Source organism: Marmota marmota, unplaced genomic scaffold, assembly GCF_001458135.2.
Source record: "Marmota marmota marmota unplaced genomic scaffold, marMar, whole genome shotgun sequence".
Taxonomy (NCBI): Eukaryota; Metazoa; Chordata; class Mammalia; order Rodentia; family Sciuridae; genus Marmota; species Marmota marmota.
The window spans coordinates 6448371-6465068 of NW_026000037.1; the positions used below are offsets into that span (position 1 = coordinate 6448371).

The following is a 16698-nucleotide window of genomic DNA, read 5'->3' on the forward strand; positions in this document are numbered from 1 at the left end:
CGAATGGGCAGAGAGGGGAGTGAGCTGAAATCCCAGCTCCCTGATTTCCTGTTAGCAGTGCAGGCTGCGATACGAGCATGAACTTACGCACTTGTCATTCTGGACTCTCTGGCTGTACTTTCTGCTTTGGGCCCTATTACTGCTCATTTCATTCAGTGGGTCCTCACACTGTACTCTACCTTCACTTTCTTATATCTGACTGGCTGTGCTTGGCCACTCACGTGCCTCTGTGATGGTCTTCTCTAAAGGGCACCTCCCCCTCCAGTTCTTCTCCTGTTGGACTGTGCATTTGATTTCGTCTTTCCCCCTCATCAGATGCGTCTCATCCAGAGATGAACCTTCTGGGTCCTGGGACTTGGCCTTGGGCAGGAGTGCTGGGTGACTATGAACATGCCTGTGTGTCAGCTGGCTGAAGACCCATGTGTGTGCATTTCAGTCCGCTGGTGTGGGCCAGCTCTGAGTGTGTGAGATGTCTTGTTTTTCAGAAGGTGGAAGTGAGAGGGACCACAGGGGTCAGCTGAGCTGGGGTGGAAGAGCCCAGCAGGTGTAGGGTCAGCCTGAGATAGCAGCGGCAGTTGAGGCAGACCTTGTTTTCAGTCCTGCGGTTAAGGTTGATGACCAGCAGAGCTTTAGGCATGCTCAGTCGAGGCAGGAGTGGCAGCTTCACTTGCCCAGGGGTAGCCAGCCCTCTGGTGGCGCACAGGGGCTGAGATGCCAGACTGTTGGACCAGAGTTTTGTTGTGCCTACTGGTTAGGGCTCAGCAGGTTTAACGCAGCAGGATGCAGCAGCGTGTCAGCGTGTCATGTCCAGAAGCTGCATCTCCAATGTGGGAGGGTTGTGTGCAGCCAGTGACAGATGGTTTCACAGGCTGAGTTTCATGGTGTGTGCATGGACTCTCCATTATTCCAGCTTCATAACTCTTGCTGCAGGTGCAACACGCGAGCTGGTGTGCTTCGAAGGTGCTTGAGCTGTGTTTAGAGCCACTCCTTATTTAGATCTAGGGCAAGATAGAAGGCTGTTTTTGATATTTCAAAGGGGAGTGTTTAGATGCCTCTGCAGTAGGACCAGAAAGAAGGGCCAAGAATATTGTGCATGGCCACACTGGCTGTGATCTCTAGAACTTGTATTATCCCTGGAGGTTCTGCCTCGATGGAGGCTGGGGGTGTTGAAACAAGACAAAACCTTCCCCCACACTCATTTTTCCCCCGTGTTTAATGTAAGACAGTTTAGTATAGACTTGTTCTTTGATCAGTGTACATGTCAAGAATTTTATGTCTCTTAAATTTGTCACTGGAGTGGACTTGACCTTGGGTGATAATCTTACCTTGTGTGTGATAATAAAATAAGGTTAGTCATTATTACCACATTTTTAGGGTTCCTGGATTCTCTCCTAAAAGCCAAAAATGAAGCATTTTGCTAGTCATATTCCTCATTTAGTGCATCATTAAATACCAGCATCTGGAAACAGAAAGTGCAGCCCAGCCCAGCCCCGTGTGCTCTCGGATGACGGTTTTCAGCCAGGGCCTGCAATTTAATAGAGTATGGATGGCTGTCCCCAGTCCTGCTACTGTTTTAAATTGCATCATTTCAGGTTTGAACCTGCACCCCTGGGCTTGTCGTCAGAAAGTGTTTTGTAGCATGGCTTTTGTTTGGCGATGCTGGGGCTGGATAGGCTGTGAGCAATACCCCCAAACCCAACTTTTTTTTTTTAATTGAAAAGGAATGCAGATTATTTTAGCTTTGATAATATTCTGGGAGCTTCCTGGCCTGGTATGAAAAGAGTGTGGCTGTAGGAAGGGATGCTGGTGGATGGACACCATGCCTGTCACTGCCATGAATGTGTCCCTGGATGGAGGTGCTTCCCAGGCAGGAGGCACTGGCCCCCCAATGGATCTTTGAATGTCGCTCTCTTCCTTGACCTGGTTTTCTTCTGCTAGGTGAAATAGGAGTGTAGTCCTGGCTGCCACCTTTAGTTCCAGCCACTCAATTTTTTTGGTCTACTTTTTTGAAAGATTTGAAGTATTAATTGAGAATATTTGAAGTATTAATTGAGAATTTGCTGTGTGTTCAGCACTGACTCAGCTATAAATTCTGTGCCTTATACCGGGGGCTCTTGATAGAATAACTGCTTTTGATACGAGCACAAAAACCAAGAGAAAGAGAGATCTCTAGCAGTTGTGCCCTGCCACTGGACACAGGCTGAGCAGCTCCCTCAATCCCTTGGTCCAGATTCTCACCTGGTTCATCAATGAAGTCTAAGCTTTATACAAACCACCCATGCAATATAAGATAGAAAAGTTCCTTTTCCTTTTCCACTGAATAACATCTCAGTGACAATAGCATATATTTATTCAGTTTGGTACCAGGGATTGAACCCAGGGGCCTTTAACCACTGAGCCACACCCCAGCCCCCCTTCCCTTTTAAAAAACATTTTATTTAGAGACAGGATCTTGCTAAGTTGCTTAGGGTCTTGATATGTTGCTGAGGGTGGTCTTGACCTTGTGATTCTCTTGTCTCAATCTCCTAGGCTGCTGGGATTATAGATAGGCATGTGCCACAGCCCCGGGCTGACAGTAGCTTTTTAAAATAGCTTTATTGAGGGATGATTGACATAGCAACTGCACATATTTAAAGTGTACTCATTGATAAACTTGAACATGTTTACACCCATGATATCATCAACATCAAAGTAATCCTTCCCACTTTCCCCACTTTTCAACTACTGATCTGCTTTCTGTCTCTATAGATTAGTTTGCATTTTCCAGAGCTTTATATAAACGGAGTAATACAGTATGATCCTTTTTTGGTCTGGCTTCTTTTACTCAGCATAATTATTTCATTATTCATCCATGTTGTAGGTATTAATAGCTCATTTGATGGCTGGCTGGTGTTCCAGTGTATGGATGTACCACAGTTTGTTTATTCATTTGTAGTCTGGTAGTGGATTTTTTTAGGTTGTTTCCATCCAGTTTTTAGCTTTCGTAAATGAGCTGCTGAGAACATTCCTTATGTCAATGATAAATTAAATTTAGCTTTTCTGGTGTTTCCCTTGCTTTAAAGTGAGTTTTCTTATAAATCAAATAATTTCTTTTTCTTTCTTTCTTTCTTTTTTTTTTTTTTGTGGTGCTGGGCATGGAACCCAGGACCTTGCACATACATGCTGTGCATATGCTCTACCGCTGAGCCACATCCTAGCCCACAAAGTGGTCTAATAGGATTAGTTTTAACTTCTTTTTCTCTTCTGCATTATATTAGCATTAGGTAAATGAAAAGGAACAGATTGTTTTTGGATGGACTAGAGTTGCCTTGGTTAATACTGTTGGATACCAGATTTGTAGCATCTTTAGAGATATGTTTTTTGAAAGCAAATGTGGTGCAGACACTAGTTTTCAAGACTTATAAAAGCAGTCCTGGGAAAAGCTTCCAAGTGAGGGTTTGTCACTGGGGTGCATTCTGTGTCCTCAAAGCTATAGGCTTCCTGTGAACCCTGGAAACTACAGATCCCAGAAGAGGCAAGAGGATCATGGACCCCAAAAATTAGCAGATTTATATGTTTTAACCCTGACGGTATTTTTCTGTAAGGACCCTGCACGTTCAACTTCATGCTGATTTTGAACTACAGCAGAGGGGTGATTCTTAAAGATTTTAGTTTTGTTTATTTATAATCCTTCCCATGGTAATTGACGGTGAAGGAGCCCTCCCTTCCTGCCTCTGTCTTCTGTTTCCCACCCTGGACCTCCTGGGACTCCTCTCCATGCAGTTAGTGTTCTTGTTCCCTCTTTTGAGCCTGCGGACTGCTGGAGGATGTCCTGTAGGACCAGCGGGTGGAGAAAGGGCCTCTCTGAAGAGTCGAGCAGCCCAGCTATTTTCTCTCTAGGCTCCTAACGTGGCTTCTGCCTTTCCTTCTTCCAGAAGTGACCAATTTAGAGCCAGCTGAGCTCACCTCAGTGTGCCCAGAATGTTTGTTTTCAATGTGAGAACGAAGCATTCTTGTTCAGGGTCTAAAATTATAATTATTATTTTTATTATTTTGGGTCCTGGGGATGGAATTCAGGCCTGTGCATGCTAGGGAAATGTGCTACCCCAGTTCCACTTACTACTTTTAAGGAAGAATTTTCTTGGTGGTTTTTGTGCTGGCGATTGAACCCACTAAGCCACATCCCCAGCCCTTTTTATTTTTTATTTTGAAACGAGGTCTAAGTTGTCAAGGACACACTAAGTTGCTGAGGCTGGCCCTGAACTTATGCTTCTCTTTCCTTCGCTTTCCCGGGTCACTAGATGATGGGGTGTGCTACCATGCCCAGCTAGAAAGGATGTTCTAAAACATTTACCAAAATGCCAGGGGGTTGCTTGAAGGAAATCTCATTCTGCCAATGTAACTACTCAGTTGACCTAAGAACAGCTCAGGACTGAGGCTCAAAGGTGGCACTGAAGCCTTCCCTGTCAGAGTGAAGCTGGAAATCCCTTGGTCATAGCAAATCTGATGACAGGCTTAGGTGCAGGATCTACTTCTTAATGTCCCTAAGGTCTTACCAGTGCTTTGATTCCATGTTCTGCTGCAGTCCGGCTGCAGCAGAATTACCAGGGGGTGACGAACAATTTGTGTACGTTGATACAGCAGGAGTGGAAGGCGTTTATTGCAGGACAGGAGCAGTATTTATACATTCCACACAGCTTATCTAATTAGCATAAACTAGATACATCAGTCAACCAATAAGGAATCTCCACACTTAATGGCTCGCTGGCGTTACTTCACAAACCACTCCCTATGGCAAAATGCCAGGCTCCATCCAGACTTGTTTACAGACTCTAACATTTCCCCCTTTTGTTTAATTTAAATAACAACCATAGTGGTTTTTACACAAACACCATAAATAATCTGCTACAAGCAGAAGGGGAGGATACAAAATGCCACAATACCAAGCCAATTGATGGCTCCATGTAAGAAGCCCTTGGAAAAATTATACCAGCAATGACACCATTTGCAAAGATACAAAGAGTTACAATTTGTTGTAGATTACAGTTTGTTGTCTCAGTCCAGGTAAAGTAGTGTCTCGATAGATTAACTCACAGTCCAGGTAAATCACAGTCCAGGTAAGTTCTGCAGGCAGCTAGCTTAAATCACAGTCCAGGTAAGTTCTGCAGGCAGCTAGCTTGATCCGAAGTCTCGTCTGGTTCTCAGCAACACTGGAAATTCTTCTACATTTGTTTTCACCAGCACTGGGATGAAGGCAGGAACTCTGGATGGCTAAAGAAAATCCTGTAGCATTCTACTAAGAAAACAACCTTCTGAACAATTTAGTACATTATCTCAAGGTTTTTTTGCATTTGAAATAAGCATTAATAGTGCTCATTACTCATCAGCTTCCAGGTGTGGGAGAACCATTGTAGCTTAGTTATTGGCATTGAAAATGACCAAACATCAGGGACACCAGTAGCGTCTTCTGCTGGCTGTAGTGCCTGGGCAGCCCCAGATGGCCCTGGGGAGTGTCCCGGACTCAAACTGCTACTGGGCACAGGGAGCAAGAGCCTGCGAGACTGTGCCTCCAGGTCAGGTCTAGATTTGGGCTCGCGGCAGTGGAAGAGCCAGCTCCCCGGCCAGGAGGCGGGGAAGGGCCAGTCGCCGCCGCCTCTTGGAAAATCCTTGCTGCGCTGTAACCGGCTTGCACACTCTGCAGCCGCCTCTCCGCTTCACGCACCCTCCGGTAACGAAAAGTATTTAGTAATAGCCTTTCGCTGCAACTTTTTTCCTGATAATCTTTCTTCTTCTTAACTTTCTTTTTCTTTCTGACTAGAGTTCCTGGGCTCTTATCAACACATGCCCTAACTATTCTTGGTTCCACTGGGGTGCCTCTTTCCATTATCAATTTACTTCTCACCCCTTCCATGTTTTCATCACAAAGACAATACAATACACTGAGACAAAACAAGACACAAACATGCTGTATCAATCCTCTCCATTTTCTCGAAATGGCCATTTTTCCTCTCGCCCTATCTGCCTAGGGACGAGCAGATTTGCTCCCGTCCTATCTATGGACGGGCAGCTTTTTTTTTCGTCACTTATCCCCGAGTGTCCCGGGGCTCCCCGTAATGGGCCACCATCTGCCGCAGTCCGGCTGCAGCAGAATTACCGGGGGGTGACGAACAATTTGTGTACGTTGATACAGCAGGAGTGGAAGCCGTTTATTGTAGGACAGGAGGGGTATATATACATTCCACACAGGTTATCTAATTAACATAAACTCCATACAGCAGTCAACCAATAAGGAATCTCCACACTTAATGGCTCGCTGGTGTTACTTCACAAACCACTCCCTCTGGCAAAATGCCAGGCGCCATCCAGACTTGTTCACAGACTCTAACATTTGCCAGGCGCCATCCTGACTTGTTTACAGACTCTAACAATGTTCCCCTATTTGGATTCTGTAGAGATGAGGGCGTCTGTTTGAGTGACAGGTGGCTTAACTGGTAGAATGGCAGTTCCTTCAGACGCTTGGCTTTTAATTTTTTTTTGGATTTTGTTCATTTCCGGGAAGTGGTGCCACCTGTTTATCAAATCAGGTGCTGCTGAAGATAGACATTGGAGGTGAGTTCTTAGGAAGTTGAACAAAACCTGCAGGTGGCTGTGAGTGCTGTTTTGGATCTCTGGCAACAGTCTGGCATCCAAGAGAGGAGGCCATTCAGTTGTCCATGGAAGGCATTAACAGGAGGCAGTGGCAGGGGTGGAGGTGTGGGAAAGTTGAGTGGATGACTCGGCCACTCACAGGACTGGATGTGTTCTGAGCTGGAGGTTCTAGGGTGACTTGAAGATTTCTGACCTCAAGTAGAAATGGTGGCGGTGTTCATCACAATAGGCATGGGTGGAGAGGCAGAGCAGGTTTGGGCGAACTGGAACTCAGGTTTTGTAATGCTGAGTCAACAGACTCAGCACCCAAGGGTTGCTGTCTGACATGGAGGGGAGGCTGGGTCTGGGTCTGGAGCTTAAAGAGTGCAAGTCTTCTGGGTCCTCTGGGTGTGCCAGGGCGGGAAGACCAGTGTTCACAGGTGCACAGAAGCAGAGTCCACGGTGGGTCCCCGCTGAGGAGGACAGCCTCTGAGGCAGAGGGGGTGTGACAGCAGGATGGAATTGTTGGCGCTGCAGAGAAGTCTGAGGTCAGAGCAGCGCCCAGCCTTGGCAGTTAGGAGACCCGGGTGCCATGAGGGGGAGAGGCCATTTGCTAGGATGGAAGTAAGGGAGGGAGAGAGCCGTGGTGTCTTCATGGAAAAGCAGAGTGGGCAATCCTGGGGTTCCTTGCAGGCTTTCTGTTCTGGGAATACTGAATTTTTATGCTCTGTGGCGCCGTCTCCCCCTGACTTTTCTTTTTTCAATGTTTAGAGCATTGTCTTAGGGTTCAGCGTACTGATCTTTGCATTTAGAAAGCTTCATGAAGACATTTTTCAGATTGTATGTAAGAATGTGAGACTTAGAGCCTCTTAGGAAGCACAGGCACCATCAGCATTGTGTTCTGAAGTGCTCAGTCCTTGTATGTGCTGTCCCCACACAGCACCCATGCACTCTCTAGGCTAGGGTTGGCCTTTGGTGTGCTTGGAGACGACTGGCAGGGATAGAGGAGCTCTGGCTGAGATCCAGGGGAGGGCATTGGGCGTTGTCCCCTAGGTGAGCTTCAGTGAGCTTGGGTCAGGAAGCTCCCGAGAACCCAGTGACCCCTATTGGGATATTTGTTTTTTTCCAGGCCTGTCAACTACATGGTCCCAGAACTCTCGATCCCAGCACAGGAGAAGTTCCTGCTCCAGACATGAAGACCGGAAGCCTTCAGAGGTACTTCCTGCACGCCCGCCTGGCTCCGCATGCCATCCACGCGTGTGCATGAGGACATGCTGCCCCCAGACACCTGTTGGCCGATGTCTGTGTGCAGTCCTGGGCACGTTAACCTCTCTGTGCCTCTGTGTACAAGCTGTAGGAGGGGTTGCTCAGGTCTGTGCTTCGTAGGGTTCTTGTGAGTGGTGACTGGGTTCATACGCAGAGGCGCCTACATGCCGAGCACGTGCACTGTTCCCGGCACACAGAGTGCCGGATAACGGTTAGTTGTTATGATTAATTGTTTTCTTTCTTTCCTTTCCTGTTCCGTCTTCGCTGGCTCCCAACAGCTCTCCCTCTGGCCAGGAGAGGAGCGGTTCAGCTGCTGCCAAGTCACTGCCAGCCTCAAGTTAGTTTTAGCCATGAATTTGTGGCTTATTTGGCAACAATCCAACGTAATTTGGGAGTTTTGCTTGGGGATTATGCTAAGGCTTCCCCTCATTCCTAATTTGTTTCTCCTCTTCTTCTGTTTCCCCTGCTGCTCCACATTTTGTTGTGTGTCTTTCTACCTGCACTTGTGTTTAGGTGCATCTTTCTCTGCTTTGTTAGAGATCCCACCTGTCCTGGGCTATTCTCTGTGACTACCTTGGCTGTGCTCGGAGGATTCCGAGTGAGCAGGTTATGGAAAGAGCTTGTGATGGGACTCTGGTTTTGTGTCGCCTCTTGATGGAGGACTTCAAAGTAGGCCCCATTCTGTAGTGGCCCTGTGGAGAGATGTCCTCTGAGGTGTCTGTGGGAGCTCCTAGAGGTGCTGTGTGCAGTAGAGGAGTCGGCTGGTGTGCAAGGACACCCTCCAGGAAATCTCGCATGTCCTGGAGGATTGCAGAGAGCTGCCCAGGAGGGGCCTCTGCATTAGGCCAGATGCTGCTGAGGAGGTGGCCATTCCATCCCTTGGGTTATTCCAGGCCTTTTGCGTTCACTTCCTTCTAGGGTACTGGTGTCTTTGGTTGTTTTTATTTCTTCTTTTTGATCCCTTGTGCTGCCTCTGATGTTTCTGACGACCTCAAGGAGTACCTTTCTGATGTTTACACCGTGCTGCTGTTTCAGTGCAGGTGTGTAAGAGCCCCACAGAAGCTGGTTGGTTCCTAGCATGTAAGTGGATCCCCTTCCACACCCCTGCGGTGCCTGCACCAGGTAGTGAGGGGGAGACCTTGAGCAGCAGGGACCTCATGCCGGTCTTCTCCCTGACCTGTGTAACTTTCTCTGAGTTCAGACCACTTTTTTTTTTTGTGGTACTGAGGATTGAACCCAGGATCTTGTGCACGAGAGGCAAGCACTCTACCAACTGAGCTGTATCTCCAGCCCCAGACCACTTTCTAAGTAAAGCAGTCATGTTGAACTGTCAGGGACTTTGGGAGCTTAGATCATTTGAGGGTGTCTTTCAGCTCTTGATCAGAGCCTCCCCGGCTCTCAGTAGAGGATGGTGGCTGCTTTTTCTCATCTTGTTGCTGCTGTTGGGTTCCCCTTCTTTGGCAGACTTCCTTGCTTTGTAAGGGACTGCTTTGAGGGAGGACAAGACAATGCGCTGGGCATCTGGTTCAGGACTCTGGGCTTGACAGGAACCCAAGATGCATGTAGGTCTTCGTGGAAGGCGTGTGACTAGGTTTCTTGCTTACTGATGGGACCATAGAGATGAGGAGTAGCATCCAGGGAAAACAAGCATGAAAGATGGCAGTGTGGAGAAGTGGCCTTTTAGTTGAGACACTGCCTCATTGTGTCATTGCCTTATTGTGGTGAAGTTTATTAAAGTGATCACCAGCCTGAAAAGCTACCAGGAAAAACAAATATGGACCTATTAGCAGGCGTATGATGTGAACTGTGCTTAGCAGCACAAGAAAGAACTTCTTGTCCTGAGAGGAGAGCTCAGCATTGTGACTTGTGTAAACAGAGGGCAGCTCACAGATGCATGCCCCATCTCTGCCAAACGCAACTTTAGAGCCATGTGGACGCCAGGGTTGGGCTTCCTTATGTGGCCTGTAGTCTGCAGTAAGCCGAGGCCTGAGAAGGAGCCAGCTTGCACCCTCGGCTGGGAGGTGCACTCTGCCCTCACGTGGTCAGGCTTGCTTGACACTGCAGGCCCGTGAGCGCAGGGACAGGTGCTGGGGGGCCCTTTGCAGTTCCCTCCTTTTGGTCTGTGATGAGGAATTGGGGAACTGTCTTAGAAGAGGGTAATTTGGAGTCTTGTCGTTCTTTTTTTTTTTTGCAGGGTAGGGAGAGGGCTCTCTTCCCCTTTCTCCCCTCGCAAATGGTGCTTCCTGGGCAGAAGTCACGCCAGGTGAAATGGCAGTGTGGGAAACACATGCTGTTACTCCACGCCTGTCCTGTCTTGCACCCCAGAGGCCTGCTGCTGTTTTTCTTCCAGTGTTTTTCCAGGCATGTGTTTCTGCCTGGTCCTAGTCAACCTGGACCTTGCCCTCCCCAGACTCCGGCCCAGAGCCTGGTGTCCAGGAGGTAGGGGCTAGTGGGGGTGGCGAGTGTGGAGGAAGCGGCCTTGGCAGTTCTAGAAGGTTTTGACTCGAGGTTGTTATGGTTAATGAGTTTTATTTTTAAACATGTACCCAGAGAGCATCCTGAGTAGCGGGTGTCATTGGCTTCCTTGGTGAACAGAGAGTTCTTAGAAGTTTTCCAGAGGACATCAAGGTTTCTTTGTTGATGTTGGTATAGTCACTGCTGCATCTGCCTGTGTTGACAGAAGGGGCAAGAGGGCAGTCCTGCCAGCTGCTGCCACTCTAGGCCTGTGAGGCAAAGGGCGTGTCAGGTGCAGGGTTTCTGCAGGATGTCAGCCTTGTTTTGTGTTGATACAGCGACCTTGTTACCCTGCAGCTCCATGGTTACCCTGCAGCTGCCATCACTTTGGGAAAGAATGCAAATGTCAAATGTCAGTGTCCCTTTCTGTCCCTTGCAGGTGTTTAGGACAGACCTGATCACCGCCATGAAGTTGCATGACTCCTACCAGCTGAACCCGGACGAGTACTATGTGTTGGCAGATCCCTGGAGACAGGAATGGGAGAAAGGGGTCCAGGTGCCTGTGAGCCCGGGGACCATCCCGCAGCCTGTGGCCAGGTAGAGGTGCCCCGAGGACAGGACTGTGCCTCTGCCCACCCTTGTGTCTCCTCCTTTCCAGCCAGGAGCCGGACAGGAGAGGGTTCTAAATTAGCATCCAGATAATGTGAAGTCTCAGTGAAAGTGGAAGTGTAGCAGAGCCCAGTAGGCGGCGCACACCAGAGTCCAGACACTCAGGAGGCTGAGGCAGGAAGAGCAGTTTGAGGCCAGCCTGGGCCTCAAAGGGCCTTGTTCGTCTCTGAGTCAGAATAAGAAGGGCTGGGATGTATTTCCGTGGTGCGTACCCACCTAGCATGCTTGAGCCAGGACTGCAGATGAGTGGGTGAGCGAGGATGACAGACAGTTCAGGCACAGAGAGTCGGGATCAGCCACCGTGGGGAGGTGCCCAGGGCACTCTGGGAAGTGACTGGCGCCTCCCTGCTGCGCTCTGCCGTGTTCTGCGTGGGCTCTGGGGATGGCGCTCTAGGGGATGAACCATAAGGGCCGTAGCCTGCAGTGGTTGGTTGGTCATTCCCCTCGAGAACAGGCGCGGAGACCTGCCATGCAGGGTTTATTTTATTTTATTAAAAAATATTTTGTTTTGTAGTTGTAGATGGACAGAATGCCTTTATTTTATTTGTTTTATTTTTTATGTCGTGCCGAGGATTGAACCCAGTGCCTCATGCATGCTAGGCTGGCGGTCTGCTGCTGAGCTACAGCCCCAGCCCTTATTTTTTAATACTGTGGATTGAACCCAGGGCACTTAACCACTGAGCCACATCCCCAGCAGTTTTTATTTTTTATTTTGAGACAGGGTCTTTCATCTCATTAAGTTCCTTAGAGCCTCACTAAGTTGTTGAGGCTGGCTTTGAACTCGCGATCCTCCTGCCTCATCCTCCTGAGTTGCTGGGATTGCAGGGGCGGGCCACTGCACCCCACAGAGCTGGGTTTTAGAGGAAGAAGGTTTTTGAGTCTGATCTCTGTATCCACTGACAAGTCCCCGCCTCTCATAGGGTGAGTCCTTGCTGACTCCAGGGTCAGGCTGCCTCCTGGTTGCTTGTTTCCTCCTCGTGACCTGGAGAGACTGAGTACCTGCTCATCTGCAGGCACTGCATGGAGGCCGCCTTCTCTGTTGCTGAGCATGGCCTGTCCTCACCTCTTGGCCCTCCTCATTGTGTTTCTTTAGGCGCGTGATTGGGTTTGGTTATTGCCATTTGGGATCTCAGACAGGTGTCTATATTATGTTGCAGTCCATCGTGGATGGGCAGGCTCAGGTCGCCTCCAGGAGCCACCAGAGCTTGTAGGCTGAGTTCAGTCTGTGGAGCAGTGCCCACTAGGCCCTGCAGGGCACAGGCAGTAGACACTGCCTCCTTCCCCGAGATGCGGCCCAGCCCAGGCGCACTTGTGGAATTGCTCAGGACAGAAGCAGAGAGCACGCACCTTGTGAGGCTTTTCATTCGGGACCTGCTGTCTCTTGAGTAGGAGGGAGAAGTCCCTTCTCTATGCTCATTTCAGTGCCCTGTAGAAAGAAGCACCAAGTTAATTTAAATAGGATGAAAATGCTTCTGTAACTTGTTGGGCACCTATTGACACTGCTGCAGACTGTGGAAGCACAGTTGTGGAGGACGCTGGGGGCCGTGGCTCCTGGCTGGAGGGGGCTTGCCCTTACGTGAGTAGGTTGAGGTAGGCAATTGGTTTCCAGGTGCTGACAGGTTGGGGGAGAGAGTGGGAGAAGAAGACACCTGGGCTCCTTTTCTGGGGCCATAGGCTCACATTGGGAGAGTCCCCTGCTTGGCTGGAACGTTGTGTGCCTTAGATTTCTTTAATGGATGGCTAAGGCCTAATTCTTTCTCTTCCAATCCCCTTAGTAAGATGAGACCAGGCCCCTCCTCCCGCACCCGTTTTCCAGCATGTGCTGTGTGTCCAGCTTGAGGGGCCATTTTTGCTCCTGCGGATGTTCTTGAGAAACCAGTGCTGGCAGGTGACCTCCAGCAGGGCTGGGCAGGCCTGGTTGTGGAGGTGATGTAATGACTGACCCCTGGCAGCAGGCCTGAGCCACTGGAGTTGTAGTTGGTGCAGGCGTGCTGGTGTCCTGTGAAGTGGTTTTGAAGACTTCTGCAGTGTTTTCTAGTTGGGCTCTTGTGGTGTTTGGGTTGTAGGCCTGTGTTCTCTGTGAACTGGGGACAACCCGGGCATCTGGGCGTCAGAGGAGCAGGCTCCACCTGGGGCCTTCTGATAAACCTGCTTGTAGGTGGTGAACGGGTAATGTGGCCGCCTTCTCTTCCTGTCCACCAGGGTTGTGTCCGAAGAGAAATCCCTCATGTTCATCAGGCCCAAGAAGTACATAGTGTCCTCGGGCTCTGAGCCTCCTGACTTGGGCTACGTGGACATCCGGACGCTGGCCGACAGCGTGTGTCGATATGACCTGAACGACATGGATGCCGCGTGGCTGGAGCTGACCAACGAGGAGTTCAAGGAGATGGGTGAGAGAGCACGGCACAGGGCAGGGGCCCACTGTCAGCCCTCCCCCTGGGCTGCCAGGGCTCGTCTGACTGCAGCGGAGGTGATCAGGGGATTGGGAGGCTGCATGTTCCTCAGAGTGGCACGGGATGGTCCCCTGGGAGTGGAGGTGGGCTCCAGGAGGCTGCAGATGGCATGACTTCCCATCCATGCTGTGTCCCACCCGTCCCTGACTTCCCTGAAGTGGGGTGCCTTTCTTTCCTCTCATACCCCTCGGGCTCCTTCCTGGCCTCTGCTGCTGCTGGGCAAGGTGAACGTGCTGCAGCCATTTGTGTTTTTGCCCAGGGACTCTTTGGTCCCGCTGCAGACCGAGCTGACTGTTCCTCTTACCTGTTGGTCCGTTCCTGGCTTCTCCTTGAGGAAGCCTCACCTCAGCCGTTCAGTCACGGTTTCCTTATTAGCGGGCGCCGTGGTTGCTTGCCCTGCATGGGTGGAGTCTGGGGTGGTAGCAGTGTCCTCCTGCGCACGGACCTGACTGCTGAGGTGGCCTTGAGGGCCCTGACAGCGAGAGGAGGATGGATGTCAAGTCCAGACTCTTTGACAGTAGAAGTTCACAAGGGGGTGCAGTTGGCGTCCTGGGCGCCGGGTGTGAAGTTGGCGCTGGCTCTGTATTTATCATCCAGCTCATCACTGTCACAGCCTGGAAGGACAGCCACTTTGTGGTTTCCATGGAGCCTGGCAGGGGCCTCCTGTGGTAAGGCTTGTCCTGTCTCAGCTGGTTCACGGCCGAGTGGGTGGTGACCAGCATGCCTTACTTTGGCTTGGTGGCTCAGCTGTTGTGACAGACAGTGGATTTCCTTGGTGGCCGTTGCTTTAGTGGCCACATAGCAGGCTGGGAGTTGCTTTACAGGCTCTGCTCAGAAGCTTTCCGGTGGTCTCTTGGAGCTGAGCACTCTTACCTTTGTGAGTGGTGAACCTCTGCCTTGAGCAGCATTGTGAAGACCTAAGCACTCCCCTCTGTCCTGTGAAGCCAGAGGTCTCAGCCCGATTCCTGGCTTTTGTGAATGGTTTCATTAATAAGAACTGGGCTAATTCATCAGGTTTAAAGATATTGCTGAATACTTTGGCAGGAAAAATTATGTAGTTGTATAACATAAATTGAATATGATGTTTGTTTTAGTTGCTATTGGTCTTTTTAGATAAAAATTTAATTGTAGGGCATAGTACTGTATTTTCAAAGTCAGTGGTATTTCCAAAACCAGTAGGAGGTACTGGGATGAAAAGTTGGCTGTGGAGAAGCCGTTTCATAATTAGATAGATAGATGGCCCTTTGCATGTATGGGGCTGTTATCAGCGTCTAATACAGTTCTTCCAATTTTACAAACTTGGAGGTTTATTGATGGTTTTAAGATTTATGCTAATGCATTCAAGTTGTTGTAGGCTCTAGTAATATTTCCAGTGATTTTTCTTCCTTTCTTTTTTTTGCAACTTAAATGTCCTGTTTATTTTTTTAACTTGTTGTTTTCCTCTCTGCACAAGTATTTTCATTATAGAAAGTGTGGAAAACAAACTTCTGCAAACAGAAGAAAATAAATCCTCTCCCCCTACCAGCTCAGACCATGATAGCCACTTCAAATTTACTTTTGATCTTTCTTGAAGAAGAGTATGTTTTACTTGATCCACAGTGAACTGTCTTCTTTGCCCCAGATATTTTCCCATGTTGGTCATTTCTGATTAACTGTATTTCAGCTTGATGGAGTCTGCAGTGTGTGGAGGGATGAGCCAGTCGAAGAGAATTGAATGCTTGTAGTGAAATTTGTTTTTCAGAGTACTATTTTTTATTTTATTTTTTAAAGCATAAGAAAGGAATTAAAAAAAAATACCCAAACTCCTAGTATGTGGCTATGGCTTCTGAAAGTCACTTACATGCTGGTGGTTTTGTATAATAACTAATGAAATGAATTATGTGACACTACATGTCCTTGATCCTTGAGTCCTTCTCAGAATTGTTGATTGCTTTTCTATTTACTCTGTCTTTAGTGCCTGACCACAGGGAGCAAACTATTGCCTGGAAGAGCTTTTCTGTGGAAGGGTCTGAGAGGCATTCATTAGAAAATTCTGGGACGCTCAGGGATAAGCTTAAGTTCTGTTATTTATCTATTGTAAATTGTAAGTTCAAATACAACAATACTGTTTCATTACAAAATTATCATGGATTTCTTAGAGCGAGCTTTGTGGTGTTTCTTTCAGGAATGCCTGAACTGGACGAGTTCACCATGGAAAGGGTCCTGGAGGAATTTGAGCAGCGATGCTATGACAATATGAATCATGCCATCGAGACCGAGGAAGGCCTGGGGATCGAGTACGATGAAGACGTGGTCTGTGACGTCTGCCAGTCCCCCGATGGTGAGGACGGCAACGAGATGGTGTTCTGCGACAAGTGCAACATCTGTGTGCACCAGGTAGGTGGCCGCCCGGGGTGCCCAGAGGGCATGCTGCTGGAGCCCAGTCCACCCTCCGAGGGGGACCCCTGCCCTGCCTTGCTGAGGGGCCTGTAGACTGGAGCTGCGGAGTCCAGAGCGCTCCAGGGTTTGGAGCCCGTGTTGCTGCCTCCACAGCGGCAGCAGGACCCAGCTAGGAGCGCTGGAGGACCAGCACTGCAGGCTTGTGTTCAGAGTTCCACAGTCTGGGGGCCTTAACACAGTAGAAGCCCATGGTCTTGTATTCTACAGGCTGCAAGTCCAAACAAGGTGTCCGCAGGGCCCGTTCCCTCGAGGTACACAGGCAGCTCTCTGGCCTCCTCCAAGCCTGGTGGCTTTCAGTCCTGTGTGTCCTGGCTTGCAGCTGCTTCTTTGGGGTGTTCCCCTGTGGTCTGTCCTCACAGGGCTATTTTCGTGAGGAGCTGGGTTGTGTTGGTGTCAGTGACCCAAGTCCTCCCGTTGCTCCAGTTTAACTAATTATGCCTGCAGTGACTATTTAATAAGGTCACGCTTTGAGATGGTGGGGTTCGGACTTTATCTTTCGGTGTGACTGGAACTTTGCTAGCATGTGTTGATCTGTAAATGGAGCTGTTGAAGCACAGGAGGGTTACTGAAGATTTTTTTCAAGAAAAGTAGGATTTGGTGGCAGTAAGATTTGGTAGCTGCTTGCTACTGTCCACAGAGAGAGCTTAGGACGTCAGTGGGGCTGGCTCTGAGTGATTCTAAAAGTTTCGATTGTCTCCATGCTCCTAGGTTATTCATTCTTCAGGCATTGATTCATTCTTGTGGGTGGTACTGGGGATTATCCTAGAGTTACCATTTCCCAGCCCTTTTTACTTTTTATTTTGACGGTCTC

General features: G+C 49.1%; 1 protein-coding gene across 4 annotated transcripts in view; it reads left to right on the top strand.

Moving 5' to 3' along the window:
- Positions 1 to 16698, top strand: part of Jade1 (jade family PHD finger 1) — a 54029-nt gene that overhangs the window by 19637 nt on the left and 17694 nt on the right. Inside the window, exons 2-6 of one of the 4 annotated variants that reach the window (XM_048812054.1) lie at positions 7736 to 7821; positions 8151 to 8209; positions 10766 to 10923; positions 13198 to 13385; positions 15613 to 15824. In XM_048812054.1, the coding sequence (XP_048668011.1) occupies positions 10793 to 10923; positions 13198 to 13385; positions 15613 to 15824 (531 nt within the window). In that variant the 5' untranslated portion in view covers positions 7736 to 7821; positions 8151 to 8209; positions 10766 to 10792. Of the gene's footprint in view, positions 1 to 7735; positions 7822 to 7906; positions 8084 to 8150; positions 8210 to 10765; positions 10924 to 13197; positions 13386 to 15612; positions 15825 to 16698 lie in introns of those variants that run through there. The other 3 variants (XM_015479035.2, XM_048812053.1, XM_048812055.1) reach the window with 3 other exon arrangements.